Source organism: Staurois parvus, unplaced genomic scaffold (assembly GCF_062004578.1).
Source record: "Staurois parvus isolate SC_StPar_1 unplaced genomic scaffold, SC_StPar_1.0 ptg000276l, whole genome shotgun sequence".
NCBI lineage: Eukaryota > Metazoa > Chordata > Amphibia > Anura > Ranidae > Staurois > Staurois parvus.
The window spans coordinates 3,849,050-3,865,708 of NW_028318072.1; the positions used below are offsets into that span (position 1 = coordinate 3,849,050).

General features: G+C 42.9%; 1 protein-coding gene across 2 annotated transcripts in view; it reads right to left on the reverse strand.

Moving 5' to 3' along the window:
- Window positions 1-357: 357 nt before the first annotated feature.
- Window positions 358-16,659, reverse strand: part of PROM2 (prominin 2) — a 146,940-nt gene continuing 130,638 nt past the window's right edge. Inside the window, exon 23 of one of the 2 annotated variants that reach the window (XM_089681729.1) lies at window positions 358-2,557. In XM_089681729.1, the coding sequence (XP_089537855.1) occupies window positions 2,422-2,557 (136 nt within the window). In that variant the 3' untranslated portion in view covers window positions 358-2,421. Of the gene's footprint in view, window positions 2,618-16,659 lie in introns of both variants that reach the window. The other variant, XM_089681730.1, reaches the window with a different exon arrangement.

Consider the following 16,659-nt stretch of genomic DNA (forward strand, 5'->3'; position numbering starts at 1 on the left):
CTGCTGCCCAGGTGATCGACACAGTGGGGAGGAGGGGAAATTACTGGATCCAATCCCCTGTATGGCTCTCTCTGCAGCAGCTGAAAGCTAGCTTCTTCTCCTCTCCCTTCCACTAGCTTTCATCTGCTGCAGAGAGAGACATAAAGGGGATTGGATCCAGTAATTTCCCCTCCTCCCCACCGTGTCAATCACCCTCCCTGCCCTCATCTTATTCACCCAACTGCCAGGGACCCTTACAGGAGGACTGGTGGTACCCCCTTATCCACAGCCCTGGATGTGCATTGTCCCAGCGTTTGTTGGGTATGATGAGCTATTTGCATAGTTGCCATTTTTCTATTACAAGAATAAGGTACAAGATTTAATTGTCTGTATTTAGTTTATTACCCCCTCATTTAAAACAATACCCCTCTTGTTAATTAGTAAGGAGTAATCCCCTGTAAAAAAATATTGCAGTTATTGAGTTAGAATTAAATATTTCCAGTCTTTATTAAGGCAGATAGTAAAGTGCAATAGTCCATTTACTCACATTTAATAAGTCTTCCCTTTTTAATCTCCTGACCAGACATTCTCACTGGTTGCCATGAATTAATGAGGCAATCCATCTCTCTTTGCTTTATGTAAAATGTTACAAATCATTTTTAGCAGCAGCAATGACTGTTAGGGTACTCGCACATGGTACTAATATATGTACATCAGACAGCCCTGGCAGAAAAAATGCAAGGATGGGCTGTATAGCACATGCGCAGGGGCGGACTGACCATTTGGAAACTCGGGCACTGCCCGAGGGCCCAGGGCCAGTAGGGGGCCCCATGAGATGCCCCTGGTACCTTTTTCATAGGCTTTTTTGAGTTTGGGCAAGGACACAGGGGCCCCATGATTCCCTATTGCCCGGGGGCCCCATGAGTTGTCAGTCCGCCCCTGCACATGCGTGTATTTGTGCATATGCGTACACACTAGTAAAAATTCCTTTAGTTTGTGGCAAACATATGTCAGAATACTGACCAGCAATGAAGATTTTTTTTTTTACTGATCTATACGCAGTGCAAGTTTACACCACTGTGTGCACAGGCCCATTGAAAACAAAGGGCTGCATTTAAATCAGTAAAAAAGAAAGCCTGACAGGAAAGGCACATGGATGCATTAATATCTTGTACTCTTTAATCAGTATAAACAAAGAATCCATTTACAGTTAAAATAGCAGAGAACAGCATGTGGAAGTGCAGGAGCACTCAGATACAGGCAACACTTGGTGAAGGAGAAGAACAGGAGCTGAAGCCACCAGTTTAACACACAGCACTGTCCTGTTCTGTATCCTGGATGATTTGGACACCTTCCACACAGACTAAGTCTCCATGCGTTTTGATAACGCTGGTAACGTTAGCTGTGCAAAGTCACAATAAAAAATGTGAGTTTTTCAGCTTTTTATAGCATTTTTGCAATAGCATTTAGTGGCATTTTGCTGTGTTTTTCCACATTTGAATTTTCAGCATTTTGTTTGGTCAAAAAAATCCAAAAACACTGGTTTGCTGTGTTTTGTCGAGTTTTTCAGCATTATAGCGTTTTTACAGCTAAAAAACTCCTCTAGAAACCCACTAGTCCTGGGTTTTTTTTTCCAGCCAAAAAAACGTCCCAGCCAAAAAACATTGATTACAGACTATCTGTGCATGAACACATAGGATAACATGCTGGGGAGTGTACTGGCTGTAGAAAAAAAACGTTAAAAGCCAAAAACAGCAGCTGTAAAAACGTCCAGTGTGCATGAGGACTAAGCAGGGTAGGAGGACAGGGACATGGTAGACAACATGTTTCTGGGCTTCACACCCCTTTCTCAAGCCTGCTATTTTAAATTTAAGTGGATAGTTTGTTTTTACTGATTAAAGAATGCAAGATACTAATGTATTCGTGTGCACTTGCTGTTTTCTTTCATGTTGCCTGATGCTGGTAGATTTTCCCTGAGGTTGAGGTCCTACCAGAGGTGGACTGACCATTGGGGAACTCGGGCACTGCCCGAGGACCCGGGGTCAGTAAGGGGCCCCATGAGATGTCCCTGGTACCTTCCATAGGCTTTTTTGGGTGTGGTTTGAGTGTGGGCGAGGACACAGGGGCCCCATGATCCCCTATTGCCCGGGGGCCCCATGAGTTGTCAGTCCGCCCCTGGGTCCTTTGTAATACACTAGGGACATCTATAATATAAGAAAAATAATACCTGAAAAATAAGTGAAAAATAATACCTAGAAATGTGGCATTTTTAGGCATCTTTGTGCAAAAAGCCTTATATGATATTCTTTTACTATAGCCTTTCCCAGACATGATATATTTTACATTCACATAGCAGGATTGTTCTCCTCAATACATAATTCACATATACAGATAACGCGTTGAGTCCATCTTCAAGCACCCCTTGGGGAAGCTATTGGAGGTTTAGTATACAGTGTTGTGACTGGTCACATTCACACACGTGTGTGGCCATCTTCTTTCCCTGAGATCAGGATGTTCATCTTCTTCATCTTTACTTTGTGTTAATGGGAAGAGGTTCTCCTCTTCAGGTTTGGGGCCTCTGCAGGTAGAGCAGATACATTGACAGACAATGAGGCAGGACTAGAGCGTCAGAGAAGTTCTGTGAGGAAACGCAGAGACAGACAAGAGGCAGAGAATGGATTAGTATAGGGAGAAATCACAATCGGTGTGAGTAGCATTCAATGAAAGACACATCATCTGTTTCATTCGCTACAATATTGAAATCAATGAATTGATTACTTGACATTTTCCCAGAATGCAAATGTTTACATTTAGGGTCCATTCACACTATTCCATCCATAGACAGATTAAGATTGATTAGGTAAGGTAGCAGATTTGAATCATATCCCTTCCACCGACATTGACAAGAACTGCAATAGAAACGTAGAAGCCTCCCCCCATATGCCTACCCATCTTCTAAAAGTACAGTTTTCCTTGTGAAGTGACAGGCAGGCGTACAGTTTTGACCAATTGCGCTGTCTCTCTGATTTAAATAGGAGCATGAAGGGTAAAGCTGGATCCCCTGGCCATCCACTGGGCTCCTGCTTAGGGTGCCTTATAGATTATCATGTTCTGATTTAATGGACAGTTTCACATGGGTTTTTTTGTGTGCATGTGTTATGTTGCATGGAACCATTCATGCTCCCTGACTTCTCACCAATGAAAATCAATCTACGAATGAAATACAGGTGGATGAATGAAACTTCTGCTGTCTTCATTCATAGATTGCTTTTTATTGCTGTATATTATAGTACAGCTTCTGTGAATGGAGGAGTGGGGTGGAAAGGACAGGCATTAGTCAGCGCTCTTAAAGCATGCTTATGAGAGGTCCAGCGACTGTATTAATTCCTGCAGCACTGGGGAATTACTGCTTCATTGGTAGGGGGCAGAAGATTGAATATTTTAATTAAGACAGCAGCCATCAGCTAAATCACACTTCTCGTTGAATATAAGTACTGTTCCTTGTGCCGATTGTTTTTTTTTTTAATTAACTAAACTTAGGCTGTATGTGCAGAATGCTTCACTTTTATCCACCCCTGCGATCCGCTTGGCATACCATGAGGTAAGTCTAGGAGGTGGAATGCACCTCAGTATATTTATCTCTATTATTTACATCTGACAGGTTTATTAAGTTGCAGGAAGATAGATGACTGTGGATGCTGTGGTCTCAGCTCCTTCAAGAGCAGAGTCAGTGCACCTGGTATGCCCTCCCCTTCCCCCGTCCTGCCCAATCACAGAAGCCTTTATGAAATGTGAATTCATTCACAAAATTCAAAGGCTTCTGTGAATAGACAGCAGAGGGATGGGGTGGGCATAGCAGCTATATATACATGAAGCAATATTAGTGCAGCACAATAATATACCAATAAAAAAATAATAGTGCAATACAACACTATGCTATAGTGTAGTGCAACAGTATGAATTTACAAGTCCATAAACAAGTCCATCTTCCTTGTGCTCCTCCAATCACCAAACAGTGACAGAAAAAACTTTTCTTCTTGAACTGTCGACCAATGTGACAGTTGCATCCCCTGCCTCTAGAAGACGTTTCTGGAGCTTAGGGAGGGAGAATTCAAATGACCAGCTCGAATATTGAGCAGGCCCTAGCCAATCCCTGTGGAAGTGTGCCCAGATGGTGGGTGGGAGGCTGTTAAATAGTCTGGAGCCCTGGAGAGAGGGGCCCTCGATCTTCCCTGTTGAGGGAATGGATCTGTGAGCTGCAGGGGGTTGCAGGGGCACTGCTGCCCCTGCAGGACTGTGGACTGGTTGCTGGACTGATCTGCAAGGGACTACACTTATGGATTGATCCTGCTCCAGGTGTTAAAATCTACTTCATGGTCCCCAGCCATGAACCTATAGACTGTTCCAGTCTACATTTACCTGTGCAGAAATCTACTTCATGGTCCCCAGAAGTGAACCTATAGACAGTTCCAGTCTACCTTTATCTGTGCTGAAATCTACTTCATGGTCCCCAGGAGTGAACCTATTTACATTTCCAGTCTACCTTTATCTGTGCTGGAATCTACTTCATGGTCCCTGGCCGTGAACCTATAGACAGTTCCAGTCTACCTTTATCTGTGCTGAAATCTACTTCATGGTCCCTGGCTGTGAACCTATAGACATTTCCAGTCTACCTTTATCTGTGCTGAAATCTACTTCATGGTCCCCGGCCATGAACCTATAGACAGTTCTAGTCTACCTTTATCTTTGCAGAAATCTACTTCATGGTCCCTGGCCATGAACCTATAGACAGTTCCAGTCTACCTTTATCTATGCTGAAATCTACTTCATGGTCCCTGGCCGTGAACCTATAGACTGTTACAGTCTACCTTTACCTGTGCTAATATCTATTTCATGGTACCCAGCCATGAACCTCTAGACTGTTCCAGTCTAACTTTACCTGTGCTGAAATCTATTTTATGGTCCCTGGTCTTGAACCTATAGACTGTTACAGTCTACCGTTACCTGTGCTAATATCTATTTCATGGTACCCAGCCATGAACCTCTAGACTGTTCCAGTCTACTTTTACCTGTGCTGCAATCTATTTTATGGTCCCTGGTCATGAACCTATAGACTGTTCCAGTCAACCGTTACCTGTGCTAAAATCTATTTCATGGTCCTCGGCCATGAACCTATAGACTGCTCCAGTCTACCTTTACCTGTGCTGAAATCTACTTCATGGTCTCCAGCCACGAGCATAGAGACTATTTCAGTCCTCATTTACTTGTACTACCAATTACCTCGTAGTCTTCAGCTGTGAGACTACAGACTGTTTCAGTCTGACAACTACCTCATAGTACGCAGCTGCAAGAGACAGACTGTTCTATTTTGCTGGAGAGATGAGAAAGCTCAGCCTATTATGCTCAAGTGTTCTACACCTCCCCAAACCCTCTCCTATTACAAGAAAATAAACTTTAAAAGAAAGACATCCCCATTCAATGAGCTGTTGTGAATGGACTGATGTTGCTGTGTGCCTGACTGCCTCTGCACTGGCTTGGGAAAAGAACCTGTTGAACTCAGCTGCCCACACAGGGGTAGTGCTACATAAATAATAGAGATAAGTCCAGGAGGTGGCATGCAGCTCATTGGACTTAACTCATGATATGCTGGCACATATTACAAAGTGGCTGAATTTCTGGAATTCAGCTTCAAAGCCAGAACGGAGGCCTAGAATGTATCTAATTTATCTTCATTCGTGACATCTTAACATTAGAAGAGTCTCCATATTTCCATGTATGCGCCAATTACAGTACTTCTCTTCTAAGGCTGCTGTTGTATGCATGACTGATATTTGTTCAATTGTTGGCAGTAACGCGTTTGTTTGAATCCAACAGCCATTTTTACTGTATATTTAGGAGCTCTTATAAAACGATCACTCATGAAAACCGATAAAATCTGAAAACAATCTGTGGGAGCAGATGGACACACAAAGAATGAAGAGAAGGGAAAAGGATAAATCAAATAAATATACTGTAGTGTAGAAAATTAGCATAAAATGTGAATAAAGGCAACTGGAAATTTAAAGATGATATCAAAGGACTGTATAGATGCAGTTTGTAGGAACACACATTATTATGGTGACGGCGTGAACCAAATTGGAAAAGGACCTTTGGTGGTCAGTGGCGACTTTATTTGTGGTGAAAGTTGCCTTTTCTGGTTTCTAAGGACCATTGTACACTGCTCAAAAACAAAAAATAAAGGAACACTTTTTAATCAGAGTATAGCATCAAGTCAATTAAACTCCTGGGATATTGATCTGGTCAATTAACTAGCAGAAGGGGGTTGTTAATCAGTGTCAGCTGCTTTGGTGTTAATTAAATCAACAACAGGTGCACTAGATGGGCAAGAATGAGATGATCCCCAAAACAGGAATGGCTTTACAGGTGGAGGCCACTGACATTTTTTCCCTACTCATCTTTTCTGACTGTTTTTCACTAGTTTTGCATTTTTGTCAGTGTTACTACTGGTAGCATGAGGCGATACCTGGACCCTACAGAGGTTGCACAGGCAGTTCAACTCCTCCAAGAGGACACATCAATACATGCCATTGCCAGAAGGTTTGCTGTGTCTCCCAGCACAGTCTCAAGAGTATGGAGGAGATTCCAGGATACAGGCAGTTTAGGAGAGCTGGACAGGGCCATAGAAGGTCCTTAACCAATCAGCAGGACCATTATATGCTCATTTGTGCAAGGAGGAACAGGATGAACACTGCCAGAGCCCTACAAAATGGCCTCCAGCAGGCAACTGGTGTGAATGTCTCTGACCAAACAATCAGAAACAGACTTCATAAGGGTGACCTGAGGGCCCCACGTCCTCTAGTGCGCTCTGTGCTCACTGCCTGGCACCATAGAGCTTGTTTGGCATTTGCCATTGAACACTAGAATTGGCAGGTCCACCACTGGCGCTCTGTGCTTTTCACAGATAAGAGCAGATGTGACAGACCCCTGAGCACATGTGACAGATGTGAAAGGGTCTGGAGAAGCCGTGGAGAACATTATGCTGCCTGTAACATCATTCAGCATGACTGTTTTGGTGGTGGGTCAGTGATGGTCTGAGGAGGCATATCCATGGAGGGACTCACAGACCTCTACAGGCTAGACAATGGCACCCTGACTGCCATTAGATATCGGGATGAAATCTTTGGACCCATTGTCAGACCCTACGCTGGTGCAGTGGATTCCTCCTGGTGCATGACAATGCCTGGCCTCCTGTGGCGAGAGCATGCAGGCAGTTTCTGGAGGATGAAGGAATTGATACCATTGAATGGCACCCATTCTCACCTGAATTAAATCCAATAGAACACCTCTGAGATATCATGTTTTGATCCATCCGATGCCGCCAGGTTGCACTTCAGACTGTCCAGGAGCTCAGTGATCCCCTAGTCCAGATCTGGGAGGAAATCCCCCAGGACACCATCCGTCGTCTCATTAGGAGCATGCCCCGATGTTGTCAGGCATGCATACAAGCACATGGGGGCCATACAAACTACTGAGTACCATTTTGAGTTGCTTCAATGAATTTCAGCAAAATAAACTAGCCTGCTGCATATTTTTTTGATTTTCAGGGTGTCTTTGAATTCAGTATTCTGTAGGTTGATAGTTTTCATTTCCATCAAATGATGGGGCATCCTTACATTCCGAACACATTACCCAGTCCATATCAGTATAGATATCTATCATATTTTTCCCCATTGAGATCTGATGTGTTTTCAAAGTGTTTCTTTTATTTTTTTGAGCAGTGTAGATAAAAAAATATTAAATAAAGAAATAATTTACAAATAATCAAATGTTTAATCACAAGTACCTTATCACATCAGTCTATAGCAAAAATTAAGAAATGGCAAGTTAAAAAGTCATAATTTTATATTCCCTTGAAATGTGGCTGACAAGCTGTTGCATTATCCTGTTGGAATTCCCCCAACAGTGACACAGACAAAAAACTGACAAAGGCTTTAACATTTCCCTACTCTATCCATAACTAAAACAAACCGTTTTTTCTTGCCATACACTTAAAGTGGACCTTTACAACTGAGTTCCAATGTACTTCATTATAATTCTAACCCTATCCTTAAAACAGTATTGAACCCCTAAACAAAAATGTATTACATTGCACCCCACAATTCTAAGATGTGATGGCTACATTCATTTTCTCTATTTATTTATTTATTTTTGCTTTATTTTCATCTGTTGATCTTACCATTAAAATTGTTGTCTGTCAGTTTCATTTAACAGACCAAGCTGTCCAGACAAAGTAGCAGCTGGAACATGAGGCCTGCAGGCTGAATTCGGTCTGCCAGGCCATTTCATGTGGCCTTCGCACCTCTCCTACAGCTGTGGTATCCCCCTAGTCTCTGCCCCCACCTTGTATGAGCAGTAGGCCGTAGAGAGGAGGATGGAACTTCTCTGTCAGCTCCTGCTTTTCTCTGTGCAGCCACAGAGAGGCTCATCTCTGCCCCCCAGCTAAGCAGTCAGCAGCAGAGAGGGGGACAGAAAAACTCCTACAGATCCTGCACCTCTCTGTAAAGCTGCAGCATCCACTTGTCTTCACCTCCCCTGGTCTCTGCATTCAGCAGACCCCAGAAGCTGACTGCAGCTCTCCTTTGGTCCTCCTCCAAACCCTGCACTTTCTGCTTCCCAGCTCTGCCCCTAGCTTCTTCCCGGCAGCAGCACAAGTAAAGGGGGGTGCACTGTGATGTAAGGGAGGCTGGGGACTCTTGACTTCTGATATTAACGGGATTGGGGTGCTCTACACATCTAGTCTTAGATACAGCCATCCCTTTGAGAGCAACCATAACTCTGATGCGGTCTGCAATGAAATGAGCTTCACACCCCTGAGTTGGATGCAGGGGCGGACTGACAACTCATGGGGCCCCCGGGCAATAGGGGATCATGGGGCCCCTGTGTCCTTGCCCAAACTCAAAAAAGCCTATGAAAAAGGTACCAGGGGCATCTCATAGGGCCCCCTACTGACCCCGGGCCCTCGGGAAATGCTCGAGTTTCCAAATGGTCAGTCCGCCCCTGGTTGGATGGTTGAGACAAACCATTTATCTTAGACAAGAGTGCTTACAATAATCAGCTTTTATTCATTATATGTAAACACCTTTATCCCAAAAGAAAAAAAAACACTCTGCTGTAATTGTTTAAAAAGTGTTAGCTGGAGTTTGTCTTTGATTTTGTTGGTCAAATCAATCTAAATCTTACAGTACATCTAGCACTCCCCTCTCCACATACTATCAATTCTGCTGTCCAAAGGTGCCCCTAAGCTCCTCTATCCATTGTGTAGACACCCTAGGACAGGAAGTGTATTACTGGCAGAAAAACTAGGTGAAAATTAAAGGAAAAAAAGCCCAAAAAAGAAAACTAATGCAGCTGCCACATTGGAAAGGGGTGGAGAAGTTCCTCTTTAAAGGCAGGCAGTCAACTGTCACCACTTTTCTGGTCAAATTACTGAAATGTTACAATGGCAATTGGACAAAATGTTCACAAATGTACAGTCATTTTCGGTAATAGCTCACAGCATTTTTTCAGCAGCTTTTCTCTTACTACTTCATTTAGTACAGGGGTTTTCTACATGTGGGCCACGGACCACATATGGCCCTGGGAGCTCTCTGATGTGGCCCTCAAGTTAAAACCAGGGAAGAACACTTTTATTTTTATCCTGAGGGTTTGGGGTGCTTTCTGAAAGTGCACTCCACCTGCAAGGTATACAGAGGAATATGGCAAAGCTCAGCTAACCCGTAGGAAAGACACAGGTGCACTGTGCTACACCCACGATGCGGGTCAGGGGCAGATTGACCATTTGGAAACTCGGGCACCGCCCGAGGGCCCGGGGTCAGTAGGGGGCTCCATGAGATGCCCCTGGTACCTTTTTCATAGGCTTTTTTGAGTTTGAGCAAGGACAGGGGCCCCATGATCCCCTATTGCCCGGGAGCCCCATGAGTTGTCAGTCCGCCCCTGGTGCGGGTAAACTACAGTGCATCTGTGTGAAAACAGCTCAGGACAGTATTTAAATTTGCAGTTTGGGGGGCATAAAACCCCCATAGTTAAGACTTGTTTTTACCACACCTTCCCCCCCAACCACTAGTGTAGCATCAGGGGTCGCAATGGTGACCTTGCCCCATGCTCCATGGGGCCCGTGCGTCCTCCCTGTCACATTCTGTTTTACACTTGGACAGGAGGGGCGGCATATACAGATCCTCTCTGTTTTCCTCCTGCAACCATTGAAATCTGGTCCCACTTCTCCTTCTCTCCCTCCAGCAAGCATTCAGCAGCTGCAGGAGGAAAATGTGCAATATACTATATGCAGCTTGGGGGGCAGAAGACCCCCATAGTTGAGACTTGTTTTTTACCACACCTTCCCCCCAGCCACTGGTGTAGCATCAGGGGTTGCAATGCTGCATTATGCTATTCAAAATAAAAATGAACAGTTCTGAATAATTTCATTTCATTGTGGCCAGTGTCCGGTTACCAAATCACTTAAGCAGCCCTCGTCCTTCAAAAGGTTAATGATAGAATAATCATGTGACTATAGCAAGCTGATCCTCCATTCAGCACACCGGAAGTAAGGAGTAAGGGAATAACTAAACCACAGGAAGTTAGAATCTGTATCATATGACATGAATGGGAGGGTTATTGTTTCTTTTTAACAAAATGAGAGGTATACTTTACATATAATAATATGATAATAATGAAGTATGGTAAAATTTATGTGGCTGACATGAGCATTTATTAACTGATTTATTTAGAACTTGCAGCTCCTTCTTTTATTTTTGTTCATCTGCAAGAATGTGAATACTGCTTTTTGCGTTTTCTTTGAAATGTCTTTACATTTTTACACTGCAGCATGCTGCAGTATTAATCCTTCAGCTTCTGCTATTGTACACTGCAGACAGCATAGATTAGATTGAAATGCAATGGCCGTTTTCATTCCGCTTTCTTTTTTTTTTTAACTCTGTGATAACCAGGGGAATGGCATCTAGAAAAGGAAATGTATGAAAGTCAGAATGAAAGAAGAATGAAAGCGGAAAAGGAAATCTTTAATCGAAATATAGAGTATGTTAAAACAAACCCTGAAACGTAAAAAGTGATGGCAAGAGATTAAAGGTTAAATTCACCTTTTAAGGAAAAAAAAATAATAAAAGCACATATTTTTGCAAGACAATAAAATATCTATTTAATGCCATGCTGATTTTAAATGTGACAGCAGCTGCACAGTAGAGAAACCCTGCATACTGTCATGGGGAAGGGGGGACAAGGAAGCGGGTACTTAAAGCGGAGTTCCACTCACCCTGTCAAAAAATAAAAGTCAGCAGCTACAAAAACTGTAGCTGATGACTTTTAAAAAACAGCCACTTTCCTGTCCCTCGGTCCCATGGTATGTCCCCCACAGCCCGTTTCATCTGCCATTCTGTATTCCAGGAGGCTGGCATCTTCAGTGTGGACACCCGGCTGTGATAGCTTGCGGCTTCACAGCTGGGTACCCAACTGCGCTTGCGCTAGTAGCGCTACGCTTCCTGAATGGTCCTGTAGTCTTCTGGGACCTGTCACGTGTCCCAAAAGACTACAGGGAGGGTGGACACCTTCCGTTTCTGATTGTCTAGGTAATCGGACCGGAATTGGGAGCGGGTACCTGTCAAATTTGGGTACCCGCTCCCCCCCAGCCCCCCAAAGGTGCCAATCCTTAATGGGGAGCGGGGGGATCAGTCCTTAAAGTGGAACTTCCCCTTCTGGGTGGAGCTCTGCTTTACTATTACAGCCTAAACACGGGTGAAACATGTTCCTAATGGTGAACTTAGCCTTTAAATAAATCCATGTTTTCTTTGTTCATGCTTCTGTGTTTGTCCAGTTAAAGATTAAATTCACCCAAAACCGAGGGTGGAGAACATAGTAGCTAGTAGGGCTTGTTCACACAGACAAAAGCAGGAGGTTAAGCCACAGTTTACCTCCTCTAAATCACCTACATGAACAGGGAGATGCAGATGCTCCAAGCTGTACACATGCTGTAGACACGCCAAAAATTAAACAGCATGTTGCATTCAGCAAATGACCCTGCAACTGCCCTGCAACCTCGTGCAATGCGTAGGGTTGCCATTTTCAAGGTTAAAACAGAAGGTGAGGAAGGATAGGTTGTGCTGATTTTTTTTTCTTTTGCACGCTGTGGGTTGTGGTGTGCTGCAGACCACAGTAACGTAGCTGTTTTCTAGAGATGGAGAAATGCATTAATTTTGAATGGCACAACAATTCATTGCATCCTATTTGGTGCACTACCTTGTGTTGAAGCAATGCACGAAATAGGCTGGAAGCCAAAAAAAAAGAAGATAGCAGAAGGGCAGGCATGACTTGGTAAACAGGGAAACAGATAGAGGGTTAACAGCTGGAATCAGGAGATATGAGGTTACATAACAGAATTTGTGGGTTTGCATGTTTAGGAGGAACTTCAATGGTGTCTAGGTAGTACTAAAAAACTTCAAGCAGTGTGAAGTCAGCAGATGGAGAAAAAACTTCCTACTCCCCCGCCCAGTTGTATGGATTGGTGTTCCTCAGTGGTTGTAGTGACCTGGCTTTTTGGATCTTTGGAGGCGTTAACAGTGATATCACATACTGGGGACCCATCTATGGTATGTCCTCTTTAGAATTCCAGGTAACAGTGGGATAACTGGCCATTTGGGACATGGAGGTATCTGTGGAGAGTTGGAATGGGGACCTTTAGGTTTTTCTTAGATACAAAACCAATGTTGGTTCTTTAGTGCCTTCAAAGATCGGCAACCTTGATTATTATTGTTATTATTATGTCTCTGTTTAACCACTTAGCGACCCACCTAGCGACCCACCCACAAGGTACTGCAGACAGGTGACCGCTGTAGGCAAAGTGACGTAGTTGCCTACTTCCAGGTTTCAGGGGTGCGAATACGTGCCTCCAGGCCGGCGCCAACTGTGATTGTACACAGCGGGATCCTATCAGCAAGTCCCTGCCAATGATTCATGGCCAGGACTTGCTGGCAATCAATGCAGAGCTCTATAAAGAGGTAACGAGATCTGCGATCCAAGGATGAGAAACTTAGAGATCTCTTAGTAAAAATCAACACACTTTAATTGACACTTCAATTAACCCATTGACTGCCCTAGATGTTAAACCCTTCCCAGCCAGCATTATTAGTACAGTGACAGTGCATAATATTATCACAGACCACTGTATTAATGTCACAGGTGATATCAGTGGCAGTTAGTCAGTTCCCCTTAGTGTCAGTTAGTGTCAGATTGCCAGCCGCACTATCGCAGTCCCATTATAAGTCACTGATCACTGCCATTAGTAGTATAAAAAAAAATCCAGTATACTGTATATACCATAGTTTGTAGGCGCAATCAATATACATTTATTGTTTTTTTTTTTAATCAGAGACACGTAGCAGAATACATTTTGGCCAAAATTTATGTAGAACTTTGTTTTTTTTAATTTGTTATTGGATATGTTGTATTGGAAAAGGTAATATATACATATATATATATATATATATATATATATATATATAATTTTTTTTTAAATTATTAGTCTTTTCTTCATTTATATCACAAAACATAAAAAAAACCTAGTGGTGATCAAATTCCACCAAAAGAAAGCATTATTTGTGTGAAAAAAAATTATCTAAATTTAGTTTGGGTACAGCGTTGCATGACCTTGCAATTACCAGTTAAAGTAGCGTAGGGCAGTATAGCAAAAAATGGCCTGGTCATGAAGGGGGTAAAATCTTCTGGAGCTCAAGTGGGTAAAGGAATGTTTTATATTGGTTATTTGTCAATAAATGGGATATTTGGTAAGGGGTATGGGGCTTAGGGGCCGTTGGTGACATCTGTTTTTCCCTAGTCATGTATTGTATTGTATTATTTATGTTCTGAGTGCTGAATAAAGAACTTATTTATGTGAGTTTTCTTAACAATTTTTATATTTAATATATACAAGGCTTTTTTTTTTCTCAGAGAGTAGGTGCAGAAACTGCCCCTTCTGAGTCACTTCACCTACCACCTCCGAGTATGGTCCCTTGTTTTCACCCCTTACCCATCTCCCAGTACCAATCCCTTTTAGAGAATACAGAACGAAGGATCATTTTGTGGTGCTAAGTAATTTGTATGGAATTTATTATCGATAACAGAAAAGCAGTAAAGTAGATCCTCCACAGTCAACAGCAATAGAGCCCTCCTCCCCAACAACAATTGACCCCTGCAACAAAATACCACCCCAATGACAACAGACACCAGCAGCAACAAAAGATCTTCCAGCAGCCAGAAACAATAGATAATCCCTCAACATCAGATCCTTTTTAGCAACAATTGACCCCACCAGCAACATTAGATCATCTCTCAACAGTAGATCCCTCCCAGCAACAGTGGGCCCTCCAGCAACAATAGATCCCTCACCAGAAACAATAGACCTCCCCAGCAAAAATAGTCTGCCTTGTAAAAATAGGTCCCCTCCAGTGACAATAGATCCCCTAGCAGTCAGCATCAATAGGCCTTACAGCACACCCTAACGCCTCTTGCCATTACATACAGTCAATGCCGGTGGTGCCCTGTGGAAAAAAGGCCCGGAGTGTAATATATATATATATATATATATATATATATATATTGTATGCAATAAGTCTCTCCTATTCAGCATCTCTCTCCTGTTGGATTCATGAAGGACATTCACAGAAGGGCATGTTCTGCCACTGAGCTGATTTAATTAGGCTCATATTGACCTTGTTTTTACTAGAGGGTTATCTACATTTGGTGAGTGTGTGTGGCCACTGGGGGTTTCTATGAGCAGTGGGTGAAACACAAATTTAGCACCATTGGAAGAGTGACTTATTGATCACTTTTTTTGTGGAACTATTTTATTTAACACATAAAGGTTTAAAAGAAGAATTCTTCTTTGCGGTCATTGGTGGCTGGACATCGATGGATTTCACATTTGATGAACTGTACACTTATTTATGTATTTGATGGTTTAAACCTGCTTATTCTATATTTGATGAATTGCACATTTATTGATAAACTTGTTAGCAATTTCACACGTAGGTTTATCATGTTGAAGTGATAACGATTTTTACATGTATAATTTCAAGCACAGTACCTTTATATTGCAATGTGATATGTACTGGTGGCACATACAGTAGTTTATATATATTTATGTTTTCCATCCTTCTTGGTGCTGCATTTGTTTTACCCTATAATGCACATGTTCCACGTGTTACCGCAAAGCAAACGTAGAAAGCGAATGTACTAAATAACTGCAACAAAACTCCCAACAGTAAAAGAATTGAATGATCAGTGAATCACCCATTTTCCACAATGCAAATTAACACAAACATAAAAAAAACCAAATGAACGCAAAATACAAAAAGAGCGTTAATGTGTTGTAATTTCATAACCAGCAAGTACAGTATGTTGATGTGTCCTGATTTTATTATCTATTTCTTAAGAACTGTTTCTGCTGGACCAATGCCATCAAGCCTGAAAACTTCTGGAACAAAATCATCTGGAGTTATGAGACCAAAACTGAACTGTAGGGCTCATACACATATGTGTTTTTGGGCATACATTATATTGCGGGTGAATTTTCGCTGCCAAGATAACATAACTGCTGTGTACAACCGCCCATAGTATTGGAAGGCTGTATGCGGGTTGATGCTGCTACTTGAATAAACGAATACAGGTGTACAGCTTCGCGCATTTATGAGTTTATAGAATTGCCAGTGTAAACCTGCCTGCAGCCACGTACAGCCATTCAATAATATGGAAGGCTGTACACAGCACCTGTGCTATCCGGGGTGCAGAAATACACCCACAATGTACATTGTATGTCCAACAGCACCCATGTGCATGATCCCTTCTGCTCACAACTATAAATGCTATGTTTGGAGACAAGTCAGCACGGTCTATGAAGAGAAGCACATTATTCAACCACATAGTTACATGAAGGTGGCACAGTGGATAAGTGGTTAGCACCTCCACCTAGCACCACTAGGTTCAAATCCCAACCATGACACTACCTGCCTGGAGTTTGCATGTTCTCCCTGTGCTTGCGTTTGTTTCCTCCCACACTCCAAAGACATGCATGATTTGGTCACATGTATGAATGTGATGTGAGTTAGGAACCTTAGATTGTAAGCACCTTGAGGGCAATGCATTTGTTAACCATTAGCCGCCCGGCCTATAGCCGTTTGGTGGCGGCAAAAATGCATCAGCTTTCCAGGTGCACGCCATTTGGCGTGCTCCCGCACATGCGCAGTTCGCGCAGTTGCAGAGCCGCGCAGCGGCGCGATCTGTCACCGGCCATGTACCTCGGACACGGCCGATGACAGATCTGAGTACCGGCCTCCGTTGCCGGTACCATGTGACCTGCTGTGACCAATCACAGCAGGTCACATGACAGTTGTATACAATGGATGGCTTCATTCATGCCATCCATTGTATACTAGTGCCTAGCTGTGAATGGTCACAGCAGGTCACATGCACATCATGTGATTAGCTGTGGCCAAATCACAGCTAAGCACAAAAAAAAAAACCCCCTGAATGAATCGATTTCAATGTATGTAATGAATCGATGCTTGCTTATAGCAAAGTAATTCTTTGCTATAAGCAAATTGTGTAAAAAAAAAAATA